The 22,123-nt window shown below is 37.3% G+C and overlaps 1 protein-coding gene across 1 annotated transcript in view; it reads right to left on the bottom strand.

Moving 5' to 3' along the window:
- Nucleotides 1-5,077: 5,077 nt before the first annotated feature.
- IFIH1 (interferon induced with helicase C domain 1) overlaps nt 5,078-22,123 on the bottom strand; it is a 58,776-nt gene continuing 41,730 nt past the window's right edge. The window contains exons 6-16 of the mRNA XM_079781971.1: nt 21,225-21,435; nt 20,356-20,573; nt 18,844-18,960; nt 16,350-16,473; nt 15,550-15,822; nt 14,697-14,956; nt 12,169-12,318; nt 10,521-10,682; nt 6,713-6,903; nt 6,160-6,253; nt 5,078-5,409 (exon numbers count right to left, since the gene is read on the bottom strand). Of these exons, the coding sequence (XP_079638097.1) occupies nt 5,230-5,409; nt 6,160-6,253; nt 6,713-6,903; nt 10,521-10,682; nt 12,169-12,318; nt 14,697-14,956; nt 15,550-15,822; nt 16,350-16,473; nt 18,844-18,960; nt 20,356-20,573; nt 21,225-21,435 (1,980 nt within the window). The 3' untranslated portion in view covers nt 5,078-5,229. The remainder of the gene's footprint in view (nt 5,410-6,159; nt 6,254-6,712; nt 6,904-10,520; nt 10,683-12,168; nt 12,319-14,696; nt 14,957-15,549; nt 15,823-16,349; nt 16,474-18,843; nt 18,961-20,355; nt 20,574-21,224; nt 21,436-22,123) is intronic.

Raw genomic sequence — 22,123 nt, 5'->3', positions numbered from 1 at the left:
TACATGGAATGAAACCTTTTGTTTCTTATTTGAGTTTTACATGTTATCTCAAAATTAATGAGTGATAAAAATAAAATACTAAACTAAGTTGTTTATTACAAAATTTATGGAACCATCACTGATCTTTCCCATGAGCTTAGTGGCTTTCAAAAAAAAAACTATTTAAACTAAACACAAGAAACATCAATGTGTTAGAGAAATTTTTTGGATTCATTTATCTAATGAAATAAATCCTTTGAAAGTTATAAGTTGAAATTTTAAAATCAAGAGGTTATTGATATTTAGTATGAATTGTGCAAAGTAAAGTCATGCAATTATATACCTGGGTCAAATGTTATGAAAAAAAGTAAATTTAGCAGTAGAAACCTTAGTGTGGTACTGAATTGATACTAATCTCTGGTGAGCAACCCCGTTCAAGTTAACAGTAAATCAGTTGTTTTGATCATTTTAGTATTATACAAATCCTTATAGCTTGATAAGTTACAATAATTTCCATGACCTGTTAAGATATTCAAAATGAAATAATTAACTATTCAGCAGTCCATTCATCCTATACATAGTCAATAAAATTCAAGCCCTCAGAAAAAAACAGCAGAAAACAGGAATAGCAGAAGGAGATATTTAAGTTGAAAAAATGTTCATCTTTGATTTATTATTATATATGTATATAACTAACTGAATTAAACATTTAAATTTATTTCGTGTCAAAATGTCCATTTTTTTAAATTATTATATAAAAAATAATATACTTCATCAGATTTATTCAGCTTAAATAGTGGCCCAAACATATCCTAATAACTGCATGGTTATCTATTACTTCCTATAATCAGTCTGTCCCTCTTCCCACACTCCCACATAGGATCTGGCCTTTAACTTGGATATAAAAATAATGTACTAAGAGGGCTCACCATTGTCCAATTTCATCTTCAAATGAAATGCATATGGAATGATAAATTTTGTGTCAAGGGGAACTTAGTAATATTCTGTGAAAATTTTCTAAAAATTATTATTATTAGTTTAATATATTTTTATTGATTTCAGAGAGGAAGGGAGAGGGAGATAGAAACATCAATGATGAGAGAGAATCATTGATCAGTTGCCTCCTGCATGCCCCCAGCCTGCAACCTGGGCATGTGCCCTTGACTGGAATTGAACCCGGTGCCCTTCAGTCCACAGGCCTATGCTCTCTCCACTAGCCAAGCCAGCTAGGGAAAAATATCTAAAAAATATATAAAAAATATCTGCAGTGCTTTCCATATGTATTCTATATTTTATAACCTGTGACCTGAGGGGAAAAGTTTAGGGAATTAGAAACAAATAAAAGGCAACCACCTCTTATGCTGGACCAAAATTCCTGGACATTAAATCCTCATTGTAGCTACACCGAACACATATTCATAGTGCTCGTGTTTCATTACAACCACTATTTACTTCTTGGGATAAACCATCTAGGCTAAATATTGGATGTGGGGGCTTTTTATTATCAAGTGTAGGTCTAAAAATTTTCTGTTGTTATGCTATACCTACAGCTGTGTTACAACTGCTGCTGCTTTTCTGACCACTCTTACTACTACATTCCATACATTAATGCCTACTAAGTGCCAACTGCTGGGTACGTTCCAGGCCATACCTAAATTCTCATGCCAGTCCCTCTAGGTTGGTATTAGTTCCCTACAGTCCCTGAGAGGTTACGTGACTTGCCCAAGTCACAAAGCCAGTGAGGATTCTCTCCCCACAAAAACTAAGTTACAAAATTGTATCTCTAGTACAACTAATTAAGGAGAATTTCACAAACGGAATAAAACAAAAGCTTATAGTCATTCCAAATTAACTTCATAACTCTTAGAAGAAAATAAAATAATTTTCTTATTTTTTCTTTATTACTATGACTCATGTAATTGTTTACCAGATTTTGGAAACGAGCACTTTATCATGCTCAGAGTGAGTGAGCATCACTTTCCTTGTATGTTCTCTCCACTCCAGTTCTGAAAAAGTGAACTATGTTAGATGTTGGGAGGTGACACAGGGGTTTTGTTTTTGAAGAACATAAAGGAAGGCTGCTGACGAGGTGGTGAAGAAGGACTTCTAACCATGTGCAAAGGACCACATTTGAGAATGGATCAGGGTGACAAGAAAAGACTGTAGCAAGAGCATTTGGTAGAAAATATCAGTAACACCCAGTAAGCAATTTACTTTGAGGTTGAACATTACTCATATTTCTCACTTTCTTCCTCATCAGCACATAAGTGTGTTCAAGTCTCTCACGCCTTCAAAGCAACAATGATGAGAAACTCCAAATCCTCTTTGGCTTTACATTCAACTGAATTGAAAGCATTTCCCTAAGGCATGACTCTCTGATGTGGGAAATATTAAATTGCAGGGAGAAAAATACCTCTCTTCTAGCATTTTTCACTTTCAGCAATTGCTTATGACATGCACTAAAATCAAGCTATTTATATAAACCGTGAGTTACTGTATTTTAATTTCATATGGTCTCCAATGATCTCAAACTTTTGGTATAAACTTTTTACATTTCTTATTCACAAGGTTTACTTGGAAATACATGTTGTTCTAAAATTTCCTGACTTTCAGGCCTTTCAAACCTGCTTTGAGACATGTGACTCTAGCTAGCGTATCTGTTTTGTGAGACCCCTTTAGCTGCCTTCATACTCAGCAAGTGTTAGACAAACAAGGACTTAAAATAAAGACGCCAGGGAGCCAGAAGCATGGACTAGGAGAATGGCGGAGTTATAAGAGACCGTCGAAATCATTTAATCCAATCTCATTTTCCAGGAGAGGAAGCACAGGTCCTATGAGATGAGGTTGAAACAGAGGCCCTGTGACTGGAAGTTGCTCAACGTCAACTAACTAGTTTTATGGTGACAAAAACTTGGGAATTCCAACTGCAGGCTGATGTCTGCATGTCATGAGCACATTCTGTAAATGACCGTAACATATTATAGGTAGTAAACTGTTCAATAACAATCAATCAAAATGCTACAATTAGCAATTGTTTTTTAATGAAATACGTTGCACCATGGTTTGAGTTTCAGGTACCATCACATATTAAGTTTTATACTATTCAAAACATATATTTTAAAACTTTGAAGTAGAAATAACACTTATTTAAAAATTAGTGGAAAACATAGATGAAAAATCCCTGATATTTGTTGACACCTTAAAAACCGTCTACATATGTTACAGTAGTACATTTAGCTATGTTATGCATTTGGTTTCTTGCATAGTTTTCAAAGTGTTTTAGAAGACAGCAATACTTTAAGTGGAGTCAGCTGGAGTTTTAAAAGGTATTTTAAGAAACCACAATCTTCTTTTGCCCTCTTGCATTCCCAAGAGCTCTGACTGGTTAATATTCACCATTGCTTATGTCCTCTTAAGATTCAAAGTTACTGTTAGACTGAATTTAATGAACCCATCAAAATCACAGAAGAATTTTCTTTTGCCTCCTCCTACACCTTGTTTCTCCTTAGTCAATGGAGATAAATGCTTCTGTGCAGCAGAACACGGGTGAGACTGGGTAAGTGTGGTTGAAATGGTCAGCTGTGGCTTTGTCTCAATCATGTAGCTCTTCTATGCCTAAAGAGGCTGCTTGTCTACTAGGAGAACATTCTAGAGTGCTAGACCTTGCATCCATCAACTAATGGGCACACTTCATTCAGAAACACTGAAAATGTCACAGCACAAGAGTTTACTCTTCTGTCTTGGGCTAGGGGTGGGGTGATGAAAGTAGACATTTTTACTTTATTCCCTAATAACATCCAGCATCTGCTCCTTGCTAAATCCTTTGTGAACCCTGGACATCTCTATTGACACAGGTGATCTTGCAGGTTTTAATAACTGGTCTGCATTTAACCACCATTCCTGTGATTAGGTAATTTTTGAGCATAGTGTCATGTTCATGGAGGGAAAACTGAGGAAGCAAGTCTTAAAACACCTGATGCCACATCATTTTTTTAATATATTTTATTGATTTTTTATAGAGAGGAAGGGAGAGGGATAGAGAGTCAGAAACATCGATGAGAGAGAAACATCGATGAGAGGGAAACATCAATTCAGCTGCCTCCTGCATGCCCCCTACTGGGGATGTGCCCGCAACCAAGGTACATGCCCTTGACCAGAATAGAACCTGGGATCCTTCAGTCCGCAGGCCGATGCTCTATCCACTGAGCCAAACCGGTTAGGGCCAGATGCCACATCTTAATAATATCTTGCCTTTTATGGCTTTTCAAAGTGCTTTATATGTATACATATATCACTTATTAACAAAAACTGGGCAAGTGGTGTGGGAGGCAGAATTCTAGGATGGCCTCCAAGATTTCTGCCTACTGCTACATATGCCCTGGACAATCCCCTCACCTCAAGTGTGGGCAGGACCTGGGGATGGGATGAGATAGTAAGCCATGTGATTACAGTTAAGACTTCATCTTAGCAGATGAGAGAGAGAGAGAGAGAGAGAGAGAGAGAGAGAGAGAGAGAGATTGATTCTCCTGCTGGCCTTGAAGAAGCAATAGCTGTGCTGTGAAAGGGCCACGTGGTGAGGGAGGCCCTCGCTCAGAGTGCTCCCAGAGGACAGTTAGTAAGGAAACAGGAATCCCACTCTACAGCTGCAAGCAAGCAACAGCCAACAACTTGAAAGAGCTTGGAAGTGATTCTTCCTGACTGTGTTCAGATGAGAACATCGCCTGGCTGACACCTTGTGAGACCCTGAGCAGAAGACCCTGCTCAGATCTCTGAGCTACACAACACCTGCACTAATAAATGGGCATTGTTTTAAGTCACTAACCTTGTGGTAATTTTTATGCAACAATAGAAAACTAATAAAAGCAAAGACAGACAATGTTACAACCATTTCACCAATAAGAAGACTTGTTCAGAAAGATGACTGGTTTGCTTAATTTTATTTTGAAAATTAGTGATAGGACTGAAATTGGTACCTTAGACCCTCATTTATACTCTGACATTTTTTCCACAGTACTCCCCACCCTACTGCTCCACACTAATGAATATTATTGATAGAATTTCTTTACCCCTGCCCATAAATAAGATAAATAATGAAAAGTATGATATATTGTTTTACTCCATACAGCTCATCTCAAAGTACAATTATTTTATTAAATTTTCCCATCAGTTCTTTAGTAAAATAAAAAACATTAATCAAAATCTTATTAAGTGTTACGTTGACAATGTTTTAAAAGAATCTTCAACCAAATGTCAATCTTCATCACTAAACAAACAATATTCTGAATAGTCAAGATCAGGAAATGTGATAGGTAATTCTACCCATTTTTTGTATTGTTTCTTTGTTGCATTACTTTTGAAAGACACTACAAAATTCTTTATTTTGAGACAAGGCAAATCTAAGCCTTTGTGCACCATCATCGTTCCCCAAGCCTGGAAAACAAAAAAGAGAACAAAAAGCAAAATTAGAGAGGAATCGGCAGGACTACTCCAGCCATGAAGACAGAAGAGAAGCAGTCCAGAGATGGAAGACTCTGATGTGGCCTTCCCATACTAGGAGTTAGCAGCTGTGCATCACTGCAGGTTGCGCAGGACCAAACCAGACAGAGTCGGACCTGCATTACCACCATTTGTCCACCATCCAGAACTGAAATGTCAGTGCTGACATGTACACATAAGGAACTGTTGGACATTGAAATTGGGTCTCAAAAGAACTGTTGGCCCAGAAAGAAACTCACTACACATTGATTCATTTGCCTGTCACCATAACCATTATTGCTTGTCTCATTTTCGGTTCTTATAAGTGTATTTCTAATAGCACATGATCTCAGTCATCTAGGGGAAATAATGAACAACATAGACTGATGAACAAGAACAGAACCAGAAACAAGGAGGCATGGATCAGACTGTCGGGCCTCGGGGGGAGGGTAGGGAAGGGTGGGGGTAAAGGGGGAGATCAACCAAAGGACTTGTGTGCAGGCATATGAGCCTAACTGGCGGTTAAGGACAACAGGGGGGTGGGGGCATGTGTGGGGAGGGGGGTGGGATGGGAATGGGGGGACGAGGACAAATATGTGATACCTTAATCAATAAAGAAATTTAAAAAAAAGCAAAATTAAATTTACATTAAATTAAGAATTCCTTTTGGCCAAAGTAGGAATGAACTCACAGCTATATACTCACCTGGCCACATGTTTTGCAGATAATCTCGCCATTTGTTTGATAGTCTGCAAACTTCTTTTGCAGTGCTTTGTTTTCTCTCACAATGTAGAGTTCCCTAAAATTATCAAGGCGTAAGAAACATCCCTGAGAATTTGCAAATGACCACTATGCAGCCCACAGGTGCATGTTGCTGAACTTGACACTCATCCTCAGCCAGATGCCCCTTCCACATCCACCTCTCCAGGGGCATGTTGCCTTTTGTGGCTTCTTTCAATCTGTTAATTATTTTAACTTGATTTAAGTTGTTCAAAACTTTGAGAACAAATATAAACATACACACACTGACATGCCTTGGATCAAAATGGCTTGAAGTACATATTACACTTCTCCCTCCCTCCCCAGTGCAGTATATTTGAAAAGTAGACATTTGAAATAGAGATACAACTTGGGGAAGTTAAAAGAAAAAAGTTCTGAAAAATAATAGATTCAATTTGTACTATTTTGGAAGAACATTTACAATACAACCTGCTTCACATGCTATAAGGAAATGTAAATGGACTCTCCTTGAACTTACTTGAATTCTGGTGTCATATTGACGTGGTGCATTTTCTCAATCACGTGGATGTAGTCTCCAGTGCAGGCGACCACACTGCAGTTTTTGCAGAGGAGACTTATTAACGATGGGTTTTCCTTGTAATGCTTTGCGATACTTCTCTTGACTTTCATTTTCTTTTCCATTATACTTTGCATCTGCAATTCCAAAATCTGCATCGAGAAAAGAATATTCTGTGGGTTTTTTTATTCATTGTCTCACTGAAGTAAGATCCTTGAATTTAGAGACCATAGATAGTTGTGAAAACATTCTCTTGGTTTATGTCCTAAAGTTGAAATAATGAGGCAATGGCCCACATACAACTTAGTATATAGACCTTCATGTAATCATGAAAATGTGGGACCCTCAAAAAACAACCCCTTCTATTTTTAAAAAAGTTCTATTGTGGGAAAGTCCTTAGCAATATTTGGCAAAAAAAACAAAAACAAACAAACAAAAAAACTCTCCATCTACCCACCTTGTTAGTTTTAATTGTTTCATAAAATAAATCTAAACTTTCTTCCATATGAATCTCTTTAAGAACTAAACATTGTTATTACATCACCATAGTCTTATCTATGACAAACCCTCCAGTTTCTTTTGTTGTTTCTCATTTAACTTCTAGACCCTTCGTTATCTTAGCAAATCTCCTTAGCGACATCTCTTCTTTTCATGTTTATAACAGAAACTACCAGTTTACAATCTAGTAGCCATTTTTCCTAGGAACAGAACCATAATTTTATTCTGGGTGGAAATATGCTAGCTAAATGATTATATTTCCAAGCCAGTGGTCAACGAGACATAAGAAAATGTTAAGTGGTGTTTCTCCTATGTATGTGTACTTTTGCCTTTTCCATTTCTTCCTCCTTCCTGCCTAGAATGAGGATGTGGCAGCTAAAATTCTAAAAGCTATCTTTGACCCTGAGAATGGAAGCCAAGTACTAAAGGGTGGAGAAGACAGAGAAGAGGCCTGAGGTCCTCCTAACATCATGAAGCTATCATATGACTTTAGATTGTCCACATTCTTGATTCGAGAGAATAAGCCGTTATGCCATGCATTCCAGGCTCTGTGACTAGAGGCCAAACTTATTTCATCACATAAACCATCTAGTTTATCAAAGGCAGAAAACTTGAAGTAGGGACTGGTTAGTTCTCACACTTACACAACTTCACAGGAGAAAAATGTGGTTCTTAAATAATTTACCTCCAAACTGAATCTCTTCTAAATGGCCAAAATGTATTAAATTGTGGAGGAAACCATTGTTTTCCTTAAAACTTAGCGAAAACTTTTAATTTTCAGTAAAAGTAAAGTATCAGTGCTGATGAACGAAGCTGAATAGCCCATCTCTTTGGTTCTTGCCTCTGTTTTAGGCCTTGACTCAGGGTAGCCATATTTGGCACAGAGAACAACTCCTTGCAAGCAAACCTACAGGCTATAGAATAGTTTAATCAGACAAATACAAAGACTAATTTCCTATGCAAATTACAACAATATAATAAATTAGCCTGGCTGGTGTGGCTCAATAGTTGAATATTGACTTATGAACCAGGAGGTCACAGTTGGAATCTGGTCAGGGCACATGCCTGGGTTGTGGGCTCGAATCCCCAGTAGGGGACGTGCAGGAGGCAATGAATCAATGATTATCATCATCCATGTTTCTCTCTCTCCCTCTCCCTTCCTCTCTGAAATCAATAAAAATATATTTTTAAAATAACATAATAAATTAAAGTACTCTGATTCCAGTTGTTCTTGAGAGTTATCTATGGTTTAGTGAGCTGATTAAATGATGATCTGGCATAGGACCACATATATATGGGCAATTAAGACACACCTATGAGTTCAATGGGAAAAATAAAAGTAAAACCAAGATCAATGTATGGATATGTAACCAGGACACCAGAAACTAAAAGATTAGCCCTAAAATAGTAAAGCATATAAAATAATTAGAGGGGGAAAATTATGATAACTATGACAGGCACAGCTACAATCAGACTGTCTGTTGAACCTCAGAGGGAAGGCAGGGGAGGGTGGGTGGGAAGAGATCAACCAATGAACTTGTATGCATATATGCATAATCCATGGACACAGACACTAGGGTGGTGAAGGCCTGGAGGGTGGGGGGCTAGAAGTCAATGGGGGAGTGAAGGGGAATTATGTAATACTTTTAGCAATAAAGATTTTTTTTAAAAGTCCAAATAAAATGTAATAATGTAGTAAAAGTTGTTGGGTCAATGACAGGGAAAAGTTTAACATCTCCATTTTTAGAAGCTTTCAATTATGTATAAACTCTGCATCAGACATGGGAACTCACCTACGCGTCAGCTCTTACCATTAATTTGCAGTTACCCAGCACTGAGTAAACACGGAGGATTCCCAAATTAGAGGAAAGGAGAGCTGTGACCTACTAGTAACATCTACTATGGGCTTTGAACAGAGAGTGGTGGCAGGTGCCTCACATCATTTGCCATCCCTGCTCTGAGTTCATCCACCTGAAGTGGTTTTAGGAGAGCGGATCACTTAGTCAAAAGAGACCTAAAAAGACAGTCCATTCTGGAGTCCCTAAAGGGACTGTGTCTTCTTCTAGATATTGTCTGGACAAAACTGACTCAAACTCCAGATTCTGTTCTAGAGTTTACCCAATACAACTAGTCTCGAAACATCAATTTTTGAAAACAGCCACTTGGTCTCACTCATTTAGGATGTTAAATGTAAGACAATGACTTTCCAGTGACATTATTTGGCCACAAATGCTTGATTTGACACTACAGCATGTTTGGTTTGCCTTGTATTTTAAAAGGGTTTTAAAATACACGTTGTGTGTAGAAACCTGGCCAGGAAACCTTGGAGTTGGTTATAGCAGTGCACACCAATGTGAAAGCAACCCTTTCGTGAAACTCTATTTAGGGTAGAGCCAATTCCAATGTTAAGAAACTAACATTCACACCCATATGCAAGGGTGTGAATTTTCTTCTAAATGGATTGTTTGCTATTATAGTACTTACAGTCTTTAATTCAGTGGTATGGGGGATTTCCTGAAATATTGCAGAAATACTTTCTTCTTTCACGGCATTCTTCTCACCACCCAAATAACTCTATGTTAGTAAACTGAGATGCTGCTCGATGACATAATATGTATTTTCTTTTTATTGAGATGTAGCCTAGACTCACTCCCTCTAAGAGGCCTTTCCCAGCTATTCCGTCTAAAGTACCTATCTAGTGACTTTTTCCACATCATCCCTTCCTAATTTTCCAGCACTTGTTTCTACATGGTATAGTTCTTGCTTCATTTCTGTTTAGTATTTCTCCTCTTCAAATCCTCAAATCTCACCATGTACACATTAGAATATAAGCTTCATGCTGCAGGGGCCTATCTTCGTTGTTTGTCTATCTGTTTTCTATTTCTAGAACGTTCCCTGGCACACAGGAGGCATTTCATAAATATTACTGGAATGAAAAAAAAAATGCCTGTGCAACCATATTGAACCAAACCAGAATTACCAGGTTGTGTTGAATGGATGAGTTACACTAGTCCTTCCGGATCGAGGGCAGCTTAAATTTATATTACCAAAGTTTATGGCTGGTTCCACTGGAATGGCTCCCTGACAATTCCTGCCCAATATAAATCCTGATTCTTTGTATGTGAATCTGGACTAAGCGTAGCTCATCAAACTGGAACTCATACTTTGGCACATTTTCTGTCTGGAGACTCGGCCACAAAGACATCGATGGTCAACCACATGCAGCCATTTTAAAGTGAAAACTAAATTCAGAGAGGCCCCCAAACAGTACCTTATGAGCATACTCCTCTGGCTTCATATTTTGAACACGGTCTATAGCTTTATACATCATTTGCTCTCGGAAGTCATTAACTGTCTCACGTTCAACAACTCCCGAGCCGCTGTGGGCAACCAGGACGTAGGTGCTCTCATCGGCTCTGGCTCGACCGCGGGCCTGAGGACAGAGGGAAATCACGTAAAAGAAAGGCTCTGCCTTGCTGAGATCTCTCCCTTTTTTGTCCTGGAATGATATTCACTGCTCAGTGTGCCAGCCTTCAAATGCTCTCTTAATTGTCAGTAATGTTTATAAGTCCATCATTCAAAACTCAAAATGCACTTGAATGCAGAAACAATGTTCTTGCATGATGATGGTTAGGTCCCCACACAACCCTTAAAAGCCTCAATAGCACAATACCATCCTGTCCAGCCTTTTGGTACCCTGGGGTCCCTCTCTCAAACCCTAGGAACCAGCAGCAGTGATTTGGACTAGGGGAGCCCACTCCCTCCCACCAGTGAGGATGGATGGATGAGCAGAAGGGGCCTCTCTGACCTTGACACCAGGGCCCTGGCGCGTGCAGCTCTGTTCCAGCACCTGACACTGGATTCTGAACACATTTCCCCATGAAAACACACTCAACACGGTGATAAACTTCCATAGCCTTCTTCATAAAGTGATATTCAGATACATTTCGAGTAACAGAAAATTGTGTGGCCTGGCCCAGGAACCTATCAACTCTCATACTAGACTCATGAAAAATGCATTCTGAGTAACAACTAACAAATCAACTCCTGCAATATAATTACGTCCTGATTTGGTGCCTGCTGAGAGATCTTAGTCCCCCAGGACTTATCTTCCATTCAAGATGCAACTTAAAGTATAAAACAACCCTTTTATTGCTTTTATGGGAAGAATATTAAGCACAGCTCCTATGCTTACTCAACAAAAGGTAACAATTGTATTGTTAACATAATGTGGGCAAAAGATAAAGTAAAATTGAATGAAAACTGGGACATTTCGCTTTTTTCTCTTTCTTTGCATATATATATATATATATATATATGTCTGCCTCCCACCCATCACCATTTTATTATGAAAAAAATTAAACGTACAGAAGTTGAAAGAATAAAAAAGGAAAATGCAGAAACAGCAGGGCTCCCTAAGGATTCACGTGTTACTTTGTTGGACATTCGTGGGATGCTGTGCTTTAGACTCCTGGCCCAGCTGGGAGCTCACAGACATCCTGGAAATAAGAAGGCCTACTTTGATTCTTCCAGATGGGGCCAGTGCCATGTTCCTAAAAAGTCTTAGGTCACAGAAATAACAACCAAAGAAGAGTTTCTGTTTAAAAAGACAACAGGTATCTGGCTGTGATATGAATTAAACAAAAGGCAGTAGTGCACAACCCTTCAAGATTTCTCTCTTTTTGTTTAATTGAGGTATAACTGACATGTATTACTTTTAGGTGTGCAACATAATGATTCGATATTTGTATACATTGTGAAATGATTTCTCTTTTCAGAGGAAAACAGCTATATTCAAAAAAAACCTATGTGTGCTGTTTTACTAAGTAGAACAACTAAAATAAAATAAGAACACACAATTTTAGAATGAACAGAAAACAAAGTTTAAAAATTAATAGATTAGAGGTATTTGAATGTACCTGGACCATGGCTATTTCATTAGTGACGAGACCATAACGGATAACGATATTGCATTCTTTAATATCCAGACCTTCTTCTGCCACGGTGGTAGCAATGAGCAGATTTATTTTTCCTGTGCGAAATTTACTAATGACTTCTTTTTGTTCATTCTGTAGAAACATTTTAATAAATTAAATTTTGTGATGCTAACCACATTAAAATCATCTAATTAGGAGAAGAAATAATAAATTGCAACTGGTCAGTGTAAATCAAAGGATTAGATCAGACACGGATTTGATGCCATCTGTTTTTGTCATTGAACAAAGACATGATGGTGAGACAACATTTGATTCCCAATCTGGGATTATCACACAATAACAAAAATATTTCCGTCTTCCAGTCTGGAGGTGGGAAGATCATTTATGCCAAGGAAATCAATTGATGGGCAACTTGGGAGGAAGAAAGGAAGAGATGGAGGAACTTAAAAGGGCTTTGCTTTTCACTACATTAACTTCAGAATCTTTAATATTCAAAGCATAGCATGCAGTGACACTTCTGAAAATGGCTGTGTCTTGAGTCACCAAGAAATACACACTGTACACATTTGATCACACTAAGAGGCATTCAAGCCAGAAACGTGTGGAATATTCCTGGAAGGACACGTGAGAAACTGAAAACATTGGATGCCTGCAAAAGAGGGAGCTAGAAAACTGGAGGACAGTGATGGGCCCTGTGCCTTATTAATTTTCAAAGAAGTAAATATAGTATCTGTTCAAAGGGATGACACAAATAAAAATGAAAGAATAAGTTATCAAAACACAATGAAAACAATTATATTTAAATTTAAAAACCGGAATTCTGAAAGTTAACATAAATACAGAAATTAATTATGCTTTCTGGCCCTTGCATCAGAGGAATGGGGGAGCATAAACCTCGCCCCATATGGCTAGCATAGTTTTATTTTCATAATCACTCTCATCAAAGCTGTTGGTCCAGTTTGCCTATGGTGCACATTCACACCATCTCTTGCCCCCATACTGCAAGCAAAAATAAACATGTCAGACTGACAGTGTTCTCCCGTCCCTTCCTTTCTTCTCAGAGGCAGCATGTGCCTTCATCTGACTCTTAACTGATGCAGAATCTGCAGAAAGCTCCCTACCCAGTCTTCGATAATTTCTCCCTCTTGCACATATGTCTACTGATAAAAACTTACATGTCCTTGGATTTTAACAGAAGATGTCTGTGCCTTAATTCAAAGGAGTAACTTTAATAAGAAGAATTTCAGACACAGTGTTAGACAACACCCCCCCCCCAAAAAAAAAAAGAAAAAACAACCATCAAGAGTTAGGAAACTTCTCTCCCAGTAAGTTCAGCTCAGTTTACAAGGGGAGGCTGTGGGGAGAGAGGAAAGGGGTGTGTGCTATATTCGCATGCAGCCCCCAAGTCCTAAATGAATCAGTAGCAAAAAGTAGCTTGAAAATATACTTTCCATTTGAACTTCACCCTTTTTTTCAAAGAGGAACTGAGGCCATATATGAAGTCATCGCACTCAAACTAATATAATAGAAACATAAAAACAGGACCAAAAGTGACCAACTATCGATGTAGTACTTGTAAGAATTAACACAGAGGCTGTGAGACTAAACTTCAGTTTTTCCTGTAAGATTCCTAGAATCTAGGGCAAAAAGAGACACATATTAACTAAACTAGCTCTCATCACTAAGAAGCAAGCTCCTTACCCATGAAAACCAATGCTTTCTCTGAAATTAATTTGAGAGGCAATTTTAACATGAGTCCATGTAGAGAGTATATTAAAAGTTATAGTGGACAATTTCAAGAACTTTTCAGCAAAGGCTGAAACAAATTTACTTTGCTCCATTGGACCAAATGGTGATGAGCATATCAGAATTGAAGTGCCCTGTTGTCCAGCAAGATTCAGGATTAATATGACTTTAGGAGAACATTTTACTCTAACAAAACACGTGCGTGTAACGTCTACAAGTGCCTTTTTTCTCTCCCAAGTGTTTTTTACTGTGCACATGATAAGTAGTATAATGAAATGACAACAAAACAAAACAAAAAAAATTAAAAAGGAAAAGCTCTCATAATCCCAAATCTCTAACACATTAAATGTCTTAAAATTTTCCAAGTTCCCTTACAGATCTCATCCTATGCAAACATATTTTACATAGTTCTAATTATAATGCACATATGTTTGAGGAGACTGGATTTTTCCACTTGATAATTATATTGCAACCATTTTTTCTATCTTGTTTCTAAGTTTAAGTGTCAATCATTTTTGCAAAGGAAACTCACTTTAGAAAGTTCCTTCAAGTATGTGGATTAAAAATGACTCCCAGGACAATGCTTAGCCTGTTGAATACCACAGGTTAGATTGCTATGAAACTCACATTTTACTTCAAGAACAAATGCTTCATTCCATAATATTATTTGTGGGTGGTGAGAGAATGGATGACAAAAAGGACAACACGTAGTTTGTGAAGAGTAATGACAATATAAGATTAGCAGTCCAAAAAGATGTTTATACCTGGGTCATGGGCTTAAACTCACTGCTGTGTCCAGCTCCAATCAGATGGTGGGCTTTGACTCCTACTTCTGCAAATTTTTCATTTTCAGTAATCCATTGGGAAAGGGCATATGCACTCTGTCGTGTTTTTGTGAAAATTATTCCTCTCGCTGTCCCCGCAGTCCTTGTATATTGTTCCATTATGGTATTTCTTAATTTGGTCAGCTTTTCATTTTCATAGTCTGGGTTTTCAGCCAGTTTCTTCAACATTTCCTTGTTATCTTTAAAAATAATTAGTTTAAATTAGTAAAATATATGAGTAGTTACAGTGGAAGATTTTATGTAACGATGCACTGAGTTCAACTATAGCTAATCTTTTATCTATATCTAGTTAATCAGGCTACTTAATAAATAAATGTGCCCAGCCAGCATGGCTCAGTGGTTGAGCATTGATCTATGAACCAGGAGGTCACGGTTCAATTCCCAGTCAGGGCACATGCCCAGTTTTCTGGCTCAATCATCAGTAGGGGGCATGCAGGGGGCAGCCTATCAATGATTCTCTTTCATCACTGATGTTTGTATCTCTCTCTCCCTCTCTCTTCATCTCTGAAATCAATAAAAACATATTTAAAATAAATAAATGTATTGCAGTCATCTTGACCAAAATTCACATGATCATATTATTGACTGTGATCATACAACTCATGGCTACTCTGGTCATATCAATTAGGAATAGCCCCAATATGAGTGGGAGTTCTTCTTTCAAAATGAAGTATGTTAAGAGGGCCTTTTGGAGAGCTCTTAAAAAGCAATAATTCACACCAAAGAGGTAAGATGCATGAGACCATGAAATAAATGTCACATTGATTCTTACCAAAAAATAAATCCATGAGAAATGTATCGGTCTCATCCAGTTTCAAAGGTTTCTTTCCATCATTCTCATCTTCATCACCATCATCGCTATTGTCACCACTCTCATCACTATCATCTAGGACTGCAAACTTCTTTTCTCTCTCATCTTTATAGAAAGTTTCAAGGTGATTATAGGCATCAATCATTCGGATTGTGTCATTAATTTGCAGGGCCTCATTGTACTTCCTCAAATGCTCTGTGCAGAGACGGTCTTTGCGATTTCCTTCTCTTGCAGCTATGAAAGAATACATTATGTAGAGTGAAATAATGATCAAACACACCCCTTAATGCTGTGCTGTGGACTTAAATATGTTTAAATACAACTCTAAAATAGGTTTCACCTTATTTCTGAAATAAGAAAGCAAGACTCAAAATGTGCCGAGAGCTTAAAAAGGGGGCAAGTTTTCCAACTCCTACACTTGCTGTTTGAGTTCTGCATCAGTAAGAACACATACCTGATCCAAGCAGAGTCAGAGGAATTGCATAAAAAAACATATTAGTTGAGTTTGCAACTGGAGACAGAGTTGTTAATATTTATCTTAATATTTTAAATATACAATAAGCGAAAGACTGGTGATAAAAAGAAACTGGATGAATTGATGCCTCCTTCTTTAGATAAGGAACTAGGACATTTATCCTCGTCCTACTTAGAACACAGAAATTCCATTTGCTTTCAGTCTGCTTGGGAACATGTGACATAGTCATCTGAAATCTTGGCATAACCATGGGATAAACTAAATGTTATGTCAAAACCCCAATTACCTTTTTTTTCCATTTGAATGGCCCATTGTTCATAGGGTTGAGTTCCAAAATCTGACATTGGGCTCATTTGGCAAAAAGTTTGAATCTTTGTCATTATTTCCAGAAGTCTGTCTTTAAATGGATCCTAAAAATAAGTTATACACTTATTCTTATATTGTTAAAGGAATAACATTATCTTTGTGAAAATAATTCCCATCTATATATATAAAAGCACCCGGGGACAGATACTCAATGCAGAAGCTGGCCCCTGGTGGTCAGTGCACTCCCACAGCCAATCTCCGGTGGTTGGCCAGCAGCATCAGCATCCATTCCTTCCGCGCTTGGCCCCATGACCGTTGCCTCCTCTCCTGACCCCGCTGGGGCCTTTGGCCCAGGGCTGGGATGGGGAACGAGAGATGGGTGGCTCCTGTCCCAGGGGGGATGAGGGTCAACTCCCTCCTTGGGGCTGGCAGCCAACCTCCCATGCTTTGTCCCTCCTTCATCCCCCAGCAGCAGGCCCCAATAAGCCCACGGTCCCTCCCCCATCCCTCCCCCAAGCCAGCAGGCCCCGAATGCCAGCCAGGCCTATGGACCCCACACGTGCATGAATTCGTGCACCGGGCCTCTAGTGTTATAATAAATTTTATTCAGATTCTCTGTCTAGGCAAAGTAGTAAGTTAATCTCTGATCACATCTTTGTGCATTTATTTTTTATTGGTTTTTCTTTTAAGAGTCTCTATCTTAAGACACATCCACACCAACACCCTGTACCACTTCTGGAATTTCCAATTTAAAAATTTTATAAAAAAGCCCTAGCTGGTTTTGCTCAGTGGATAGAGCACTGGCCTGCAGACTGAAGGGTCCTTGGCTCAGTTCGGGTCAAGAGCACATGCCCGGATTGTGGGCTCAATCCCCAGTGCGGGGCGTGCAAGAGGCAGGCAATCAATGATTTTCTCTCATCATTGATGTTTCTATATCTCCCTCTCCCTTCCTCTCTGAAATCAATATTTTTAAAAATTTCACAAAAGAAAAATTAACGAGTGATAATATTGGATGCTAATACTAATTTTAAAAAACATTATAGTAATGCCACAATTATTTAGAAAGCCTACAATCCAATTTAAGAAACATTTCTCTTGGAAGAACTGGTTTTAGCATTATATCAGAATTAAAAGTGAAGAGAGTTTTAGAAAAAGATAGACACAGAAAATTGCTTACTGTATGATTTCATTCATATAAAGTTCAAAATCAGTCAAAATCCATCTTTAGTGTTAAAAGTCAGGATAGTAGTTATACTTGGGGTATAGTGACTGGAGGGGGCAATGACGAATTTCTGGGGTGCTGACAATGTTCTGTGTATTGATCTGGATTTTGGTTATACAAATGTGTTCTGTTTATGAAAATTCAGTGGTCTATATTAGACACTTAAAATTTGTACTTTCTTATGTGTGTTATAGTTCAATAAAAAGTATACTAAAAGTTAGGTGGCATATTTTTAAATATATATATATCCTAAGTCACATCCAGCAATTTAATCCCAGCCCATTTCCCTGAAAAATAAAATAAAATAAAATAAAATAAAAATGTCCTAAGACAGTAGAAAAGTGCATTTAAACTTATCAAGTAAAACTGAATAACAAAAGTGAAGGGAAAATGGACACAGACACTGGGGCAGTGGGGGCTAGCCCGGGGTGGGAATGGCTGGGGGGAGGTCAATGGGGGGGAAAGGAGACATATGTAAAACTTTAGACAATAAAGAAAAAAATCATAATAAAAAAAGTGAAGAGAAATAAAGTATATCAAATGTGCTAGTTCAGCTGGAATAGATAAGTACTCTTCCAGAATTAAAACACACACACACACACACACAAAACAAATCACAAAACTGATCAATGGACAATGGTCACCAATTAGTTTAGTGCCTACTACATTTCAAACACAGTATTATTTATTACGCATATTTCATGTAACTTAATCCTAATATCCTTATGAGGCATATTTTCAATGATTACACTTATTATCAAGTACATATAGGTAAAACTTATCATGCTTCATAAATTTTATGAAAGTATTGACATATGCACTGGTCATAGTCATCTAAAAAACACAATCAAAGTAAGTATTTCACTTCTTTGCCACATCAGTGTTTTCCTAAGAAAGTAAATATGCAAATTAGATAGGATTTCTATGATCATTGCCAACTGTAATCTGGTAACAACAAAATGGCTCTGTGGAATGTCAGAAAACCAATCCTGGAATTCACCACCCACCTCCCATGGCTCATATTAGTCAATCAATTACTGAGCTAGTCTCTGTAAACTGGAAAACTAAAAGAAGGATGGAAAATTAACAGCAGTGCTTTATGGCCTAACCTCAATAAACAAATACAAAACTGTAACTTCTTTGCTAAAAATTTAAAACAATATTATTCCGGTGGCCAATATACAACCATCTTTGCATCTTTCAATTGAGTATGATATCAGCAGTCAGTTAAAATGACATTTTAAACACATACTTCTCTGGTGTCATCTGCAATGACAAACTTTTTGCATGGCTCTTTTATTTGGTCTTTAAGTTGACAGATGTTTTCTTTCACTGTTTTAATAGTAAATGCATCAAGATTGGCACATATCTGGAAAAGAAACATTTTTCAATATTTAAATAATTAGTTTTCTCCCTCACAATTGATTCAATGTAGGTCTGTGTGTGTGTGTGTGTGTGTGTGTGTGTGTGTGTGTGTGTGTGTGTAGCATTTTAGTATTGCTTTACTGTGGATCTGAATAACCAATAATCAATAACATTTGTCCTGATAAAGTAAAAAGGAGCTTCTAAATCAAGTTGGTGGATAATACCAGAAAAGCGTGTTTATTTTAATTCTTTACATTCTATTTTCTAGCTGGAAAAACTGACATGGAAGGAGTGTAGCAACTTGCAGAGATTAGCAGAGAATGTTAATGAGAAAACCATATTGCATGAGGCATTTTAAAGGTCATTTTGACATCCGTGGATCATATTACCACCCTCTTCTACAGTATGAAGCTAGGAGCAGCTGAAGCCCATGTGCCCGGATCTAGATTAGAATTTGTCCTTAATCCCAGCAATAAAATATATCTTGGAGCCAATAATTGTACCTCTGTCTACTCTACATGATTTTTGCTGTATCCAACTTAAAATAGGGACTTAAAAATACAAATGCAATTGACCTTGATGCCAACACACTTCTTGGGTTATTTTGAATTCATTTAACACTTGAGATCAACAAGAGTACTTTATGTGTTGTTACTATTTGGGGGCAGCTGATGAATAATACATTTTTAATTACAGATCTGCATATCCCCAGTTTCCCATTTAATTTGGATTATCCAGAATCTGAGAATTACATAGAACAAAAAAGTTAGCAGCAAAGACATAATTTGAAATAATCATTGAGTATGAAAATAAGAAACATTTATAGCTTTATTTATATTCCAATATCAAATACATCATTAACTTTTACACTAGGAGGAGATATTTAAAAGAAGGTATTCAATTTGCCCCCACATTTCATTAATTATATCAGCTTTCCATAATCTTTGTGATTTGTTCTGTCATAATTGTTTATTAAGGCATATTACTGTTTTGTAGAAAACTGAATATACTTACTTTAACTAAAGCAAATAGATTTTATTTAACTGATGATTCTGGAATACCTCCTTGAATGCACTTGAACCTGAACTTACTTAAAAAAACCAAGAAAGCCCAGCTGGTGTGACTCAGTAGTTGAGCATCAACACATGAACAAGAAGGTCACAGTTCAATTCCTGGGCAGGACACATGCCCAGGTTGGGGGCTGGATCCCCAGTATGGGGCTTGCAGGAGGCAGCCGATCTATGATTCTCTCTCATCGTTGATGTTTCTCTCTCTCTCCTTTGCCCTTCCTCTCTCTGAAATCAATTAAAACACACACATTAAAATAATAAAGCCCAAGAAGTACTGGTATTTTTTTAAACTTTGGTTTTCTTGTTTATCCATAAAGTTAATCACTCACTTTTAAAATGTGTTCTTCAGCTTTGGCTTGCTTGGTGGCCCCTCCAACACCCGGTGAGGCTGTTAGTCCCAGGATCTGAGGTAGAGGAACCACTGGCTTGTTTTCTTTCCTGAGCTTATTGTTTTTCAACTTCTGTTTCAAATAACGCCTCATGATGTTATTGTAGACTGCTTCTTTGTTGGTGTGATGGCATTCATCAATGATGATGAGGGAAAAGTCTTCAAAGAAAATTCAAATGGTTCATTTGTCCATACCAACAAGGTACGGTAAAGAAAAACAAACAAAAAAACCCCACTAAGTTTATTGTCCAAAATTCTCAAGATTATGCTTTTGTTCTTTAATATAACGTTTAATTTTAAGTGGGTGAATTTTGCATTTATTATGCCAAATTAAAACTACACTATTCAAAGAGGGAAAATTTGGGCATGTTTTAACATTGCATTTAATTATTGTGATTATTTGTACTTATTTCCCTTCCTCTCTCACCTTCTCTTCTAATTCCTCACCAAAAAAAGAAAAGATTACATATTTGTTCTATGGAGCAGAAGGCAGATCTAACAGGATACACTAGCATATAAAAAGAACTCGTCAGAACCTAGAGTAAAGAAGTAAATGGAAAGTCTAGTGGTTACTTGATGTAATAATGATATTCTTATGCAGAACAGTGATCTACAGTAATTAAAAACTTTTCAAATTTTTGTCTCCACAAAGAAGTAAAAGGGTTTTAATAAAAACTTACAAGAATAAAAGACAATATAAACCAAAGTTAATCTTTTTAAATCAACATTTACACAGCCTCTATTACTATCATTAATATTAATACTAATTAATATTAATTAATTTTTTCAAAAATAAACACTTCAACCAACCTGACAACTGGACACCATCATCTTCTCCTTTTTCTGAGTTTAAAAGGGAGTTTTCAAGAATTTGAGCTGTACTGATAATAATGTCATAGGATTTGACAAATTTTGGAAATGATATTTTCATTTGGGTATCACCACTTAATCTCGTAATGCGATACCATTTCTTCAAAAATTTTTGAAACTCTTTACGGAAGAGCTGTTCAACTAGTGGTACCTTTAAAAATGCCAAAAGTAAAAGAGAGAGAGAGAGAGATTCGTCAAAGCAAAAGGAGTATTGATCAAAGGCCTACTATGCGTTAAGCATTAACAAAGGTGTTTACATAATCAGTTCATTAGACATAACAACCTATTCATCATTCCATTCATTCATCTGGTAATAAGCACTTATTGAATGCCTATTAGGTGTAGACATTGTGTCTGGGACACAACTATATTTAAGATATATTCACAACTTTCAGGAACTCAGTCTAGCCGAGTTCACAGACCAAGACTGAAAATAAAACAAATAAATACAACACCATGTAATAATTCTCTGATGGAAACACATTCAGAGTGACAGCAATGAGAAAGAAGTAATTGACTGCTCAAAAGAAGGGCTTAGATGGAATTTTAATATTGTAAGCCATGGGTCAGTGAAGAGATAAATTAAAACTGAGGCTGGAGAAGAAATAAATTTTGAATTGATGGAGAAGGACCAGGCTAAAAAGGGCTGTGAACACCAAGCAGAGTATTTTAAATTTAGTGTAACAGTTTACAGAACCTTTGTGAGTTGTGTTACATTTAGGGTTGATTTATTACAGTTGTTTGGGGATCAGGCAGAGGCAACACGCCTGAAGAATTGGAGCAGGGAGGGAAAGTGAGAAGGTAAGGCATTGCCCAGGAGAGTGGATGTGAAGTGAAGA

Source organism: Cnephaeus nilssonii (assembly GCF_951640355.1).
Source record: "Cnephaeus nilssonii genome assembly, chromosome: 10".
NCBI lineage: Eukaryota > Metazoa > Chordata > Mammalia > Chiroptera > Vespertilionidae > Cnephaeus > Cnephaeus nilssonii.
Note: the sequence above shows the minus strand (reverse complement) of the source record. Positions and strands in the feature narration are given on the sequence as shown.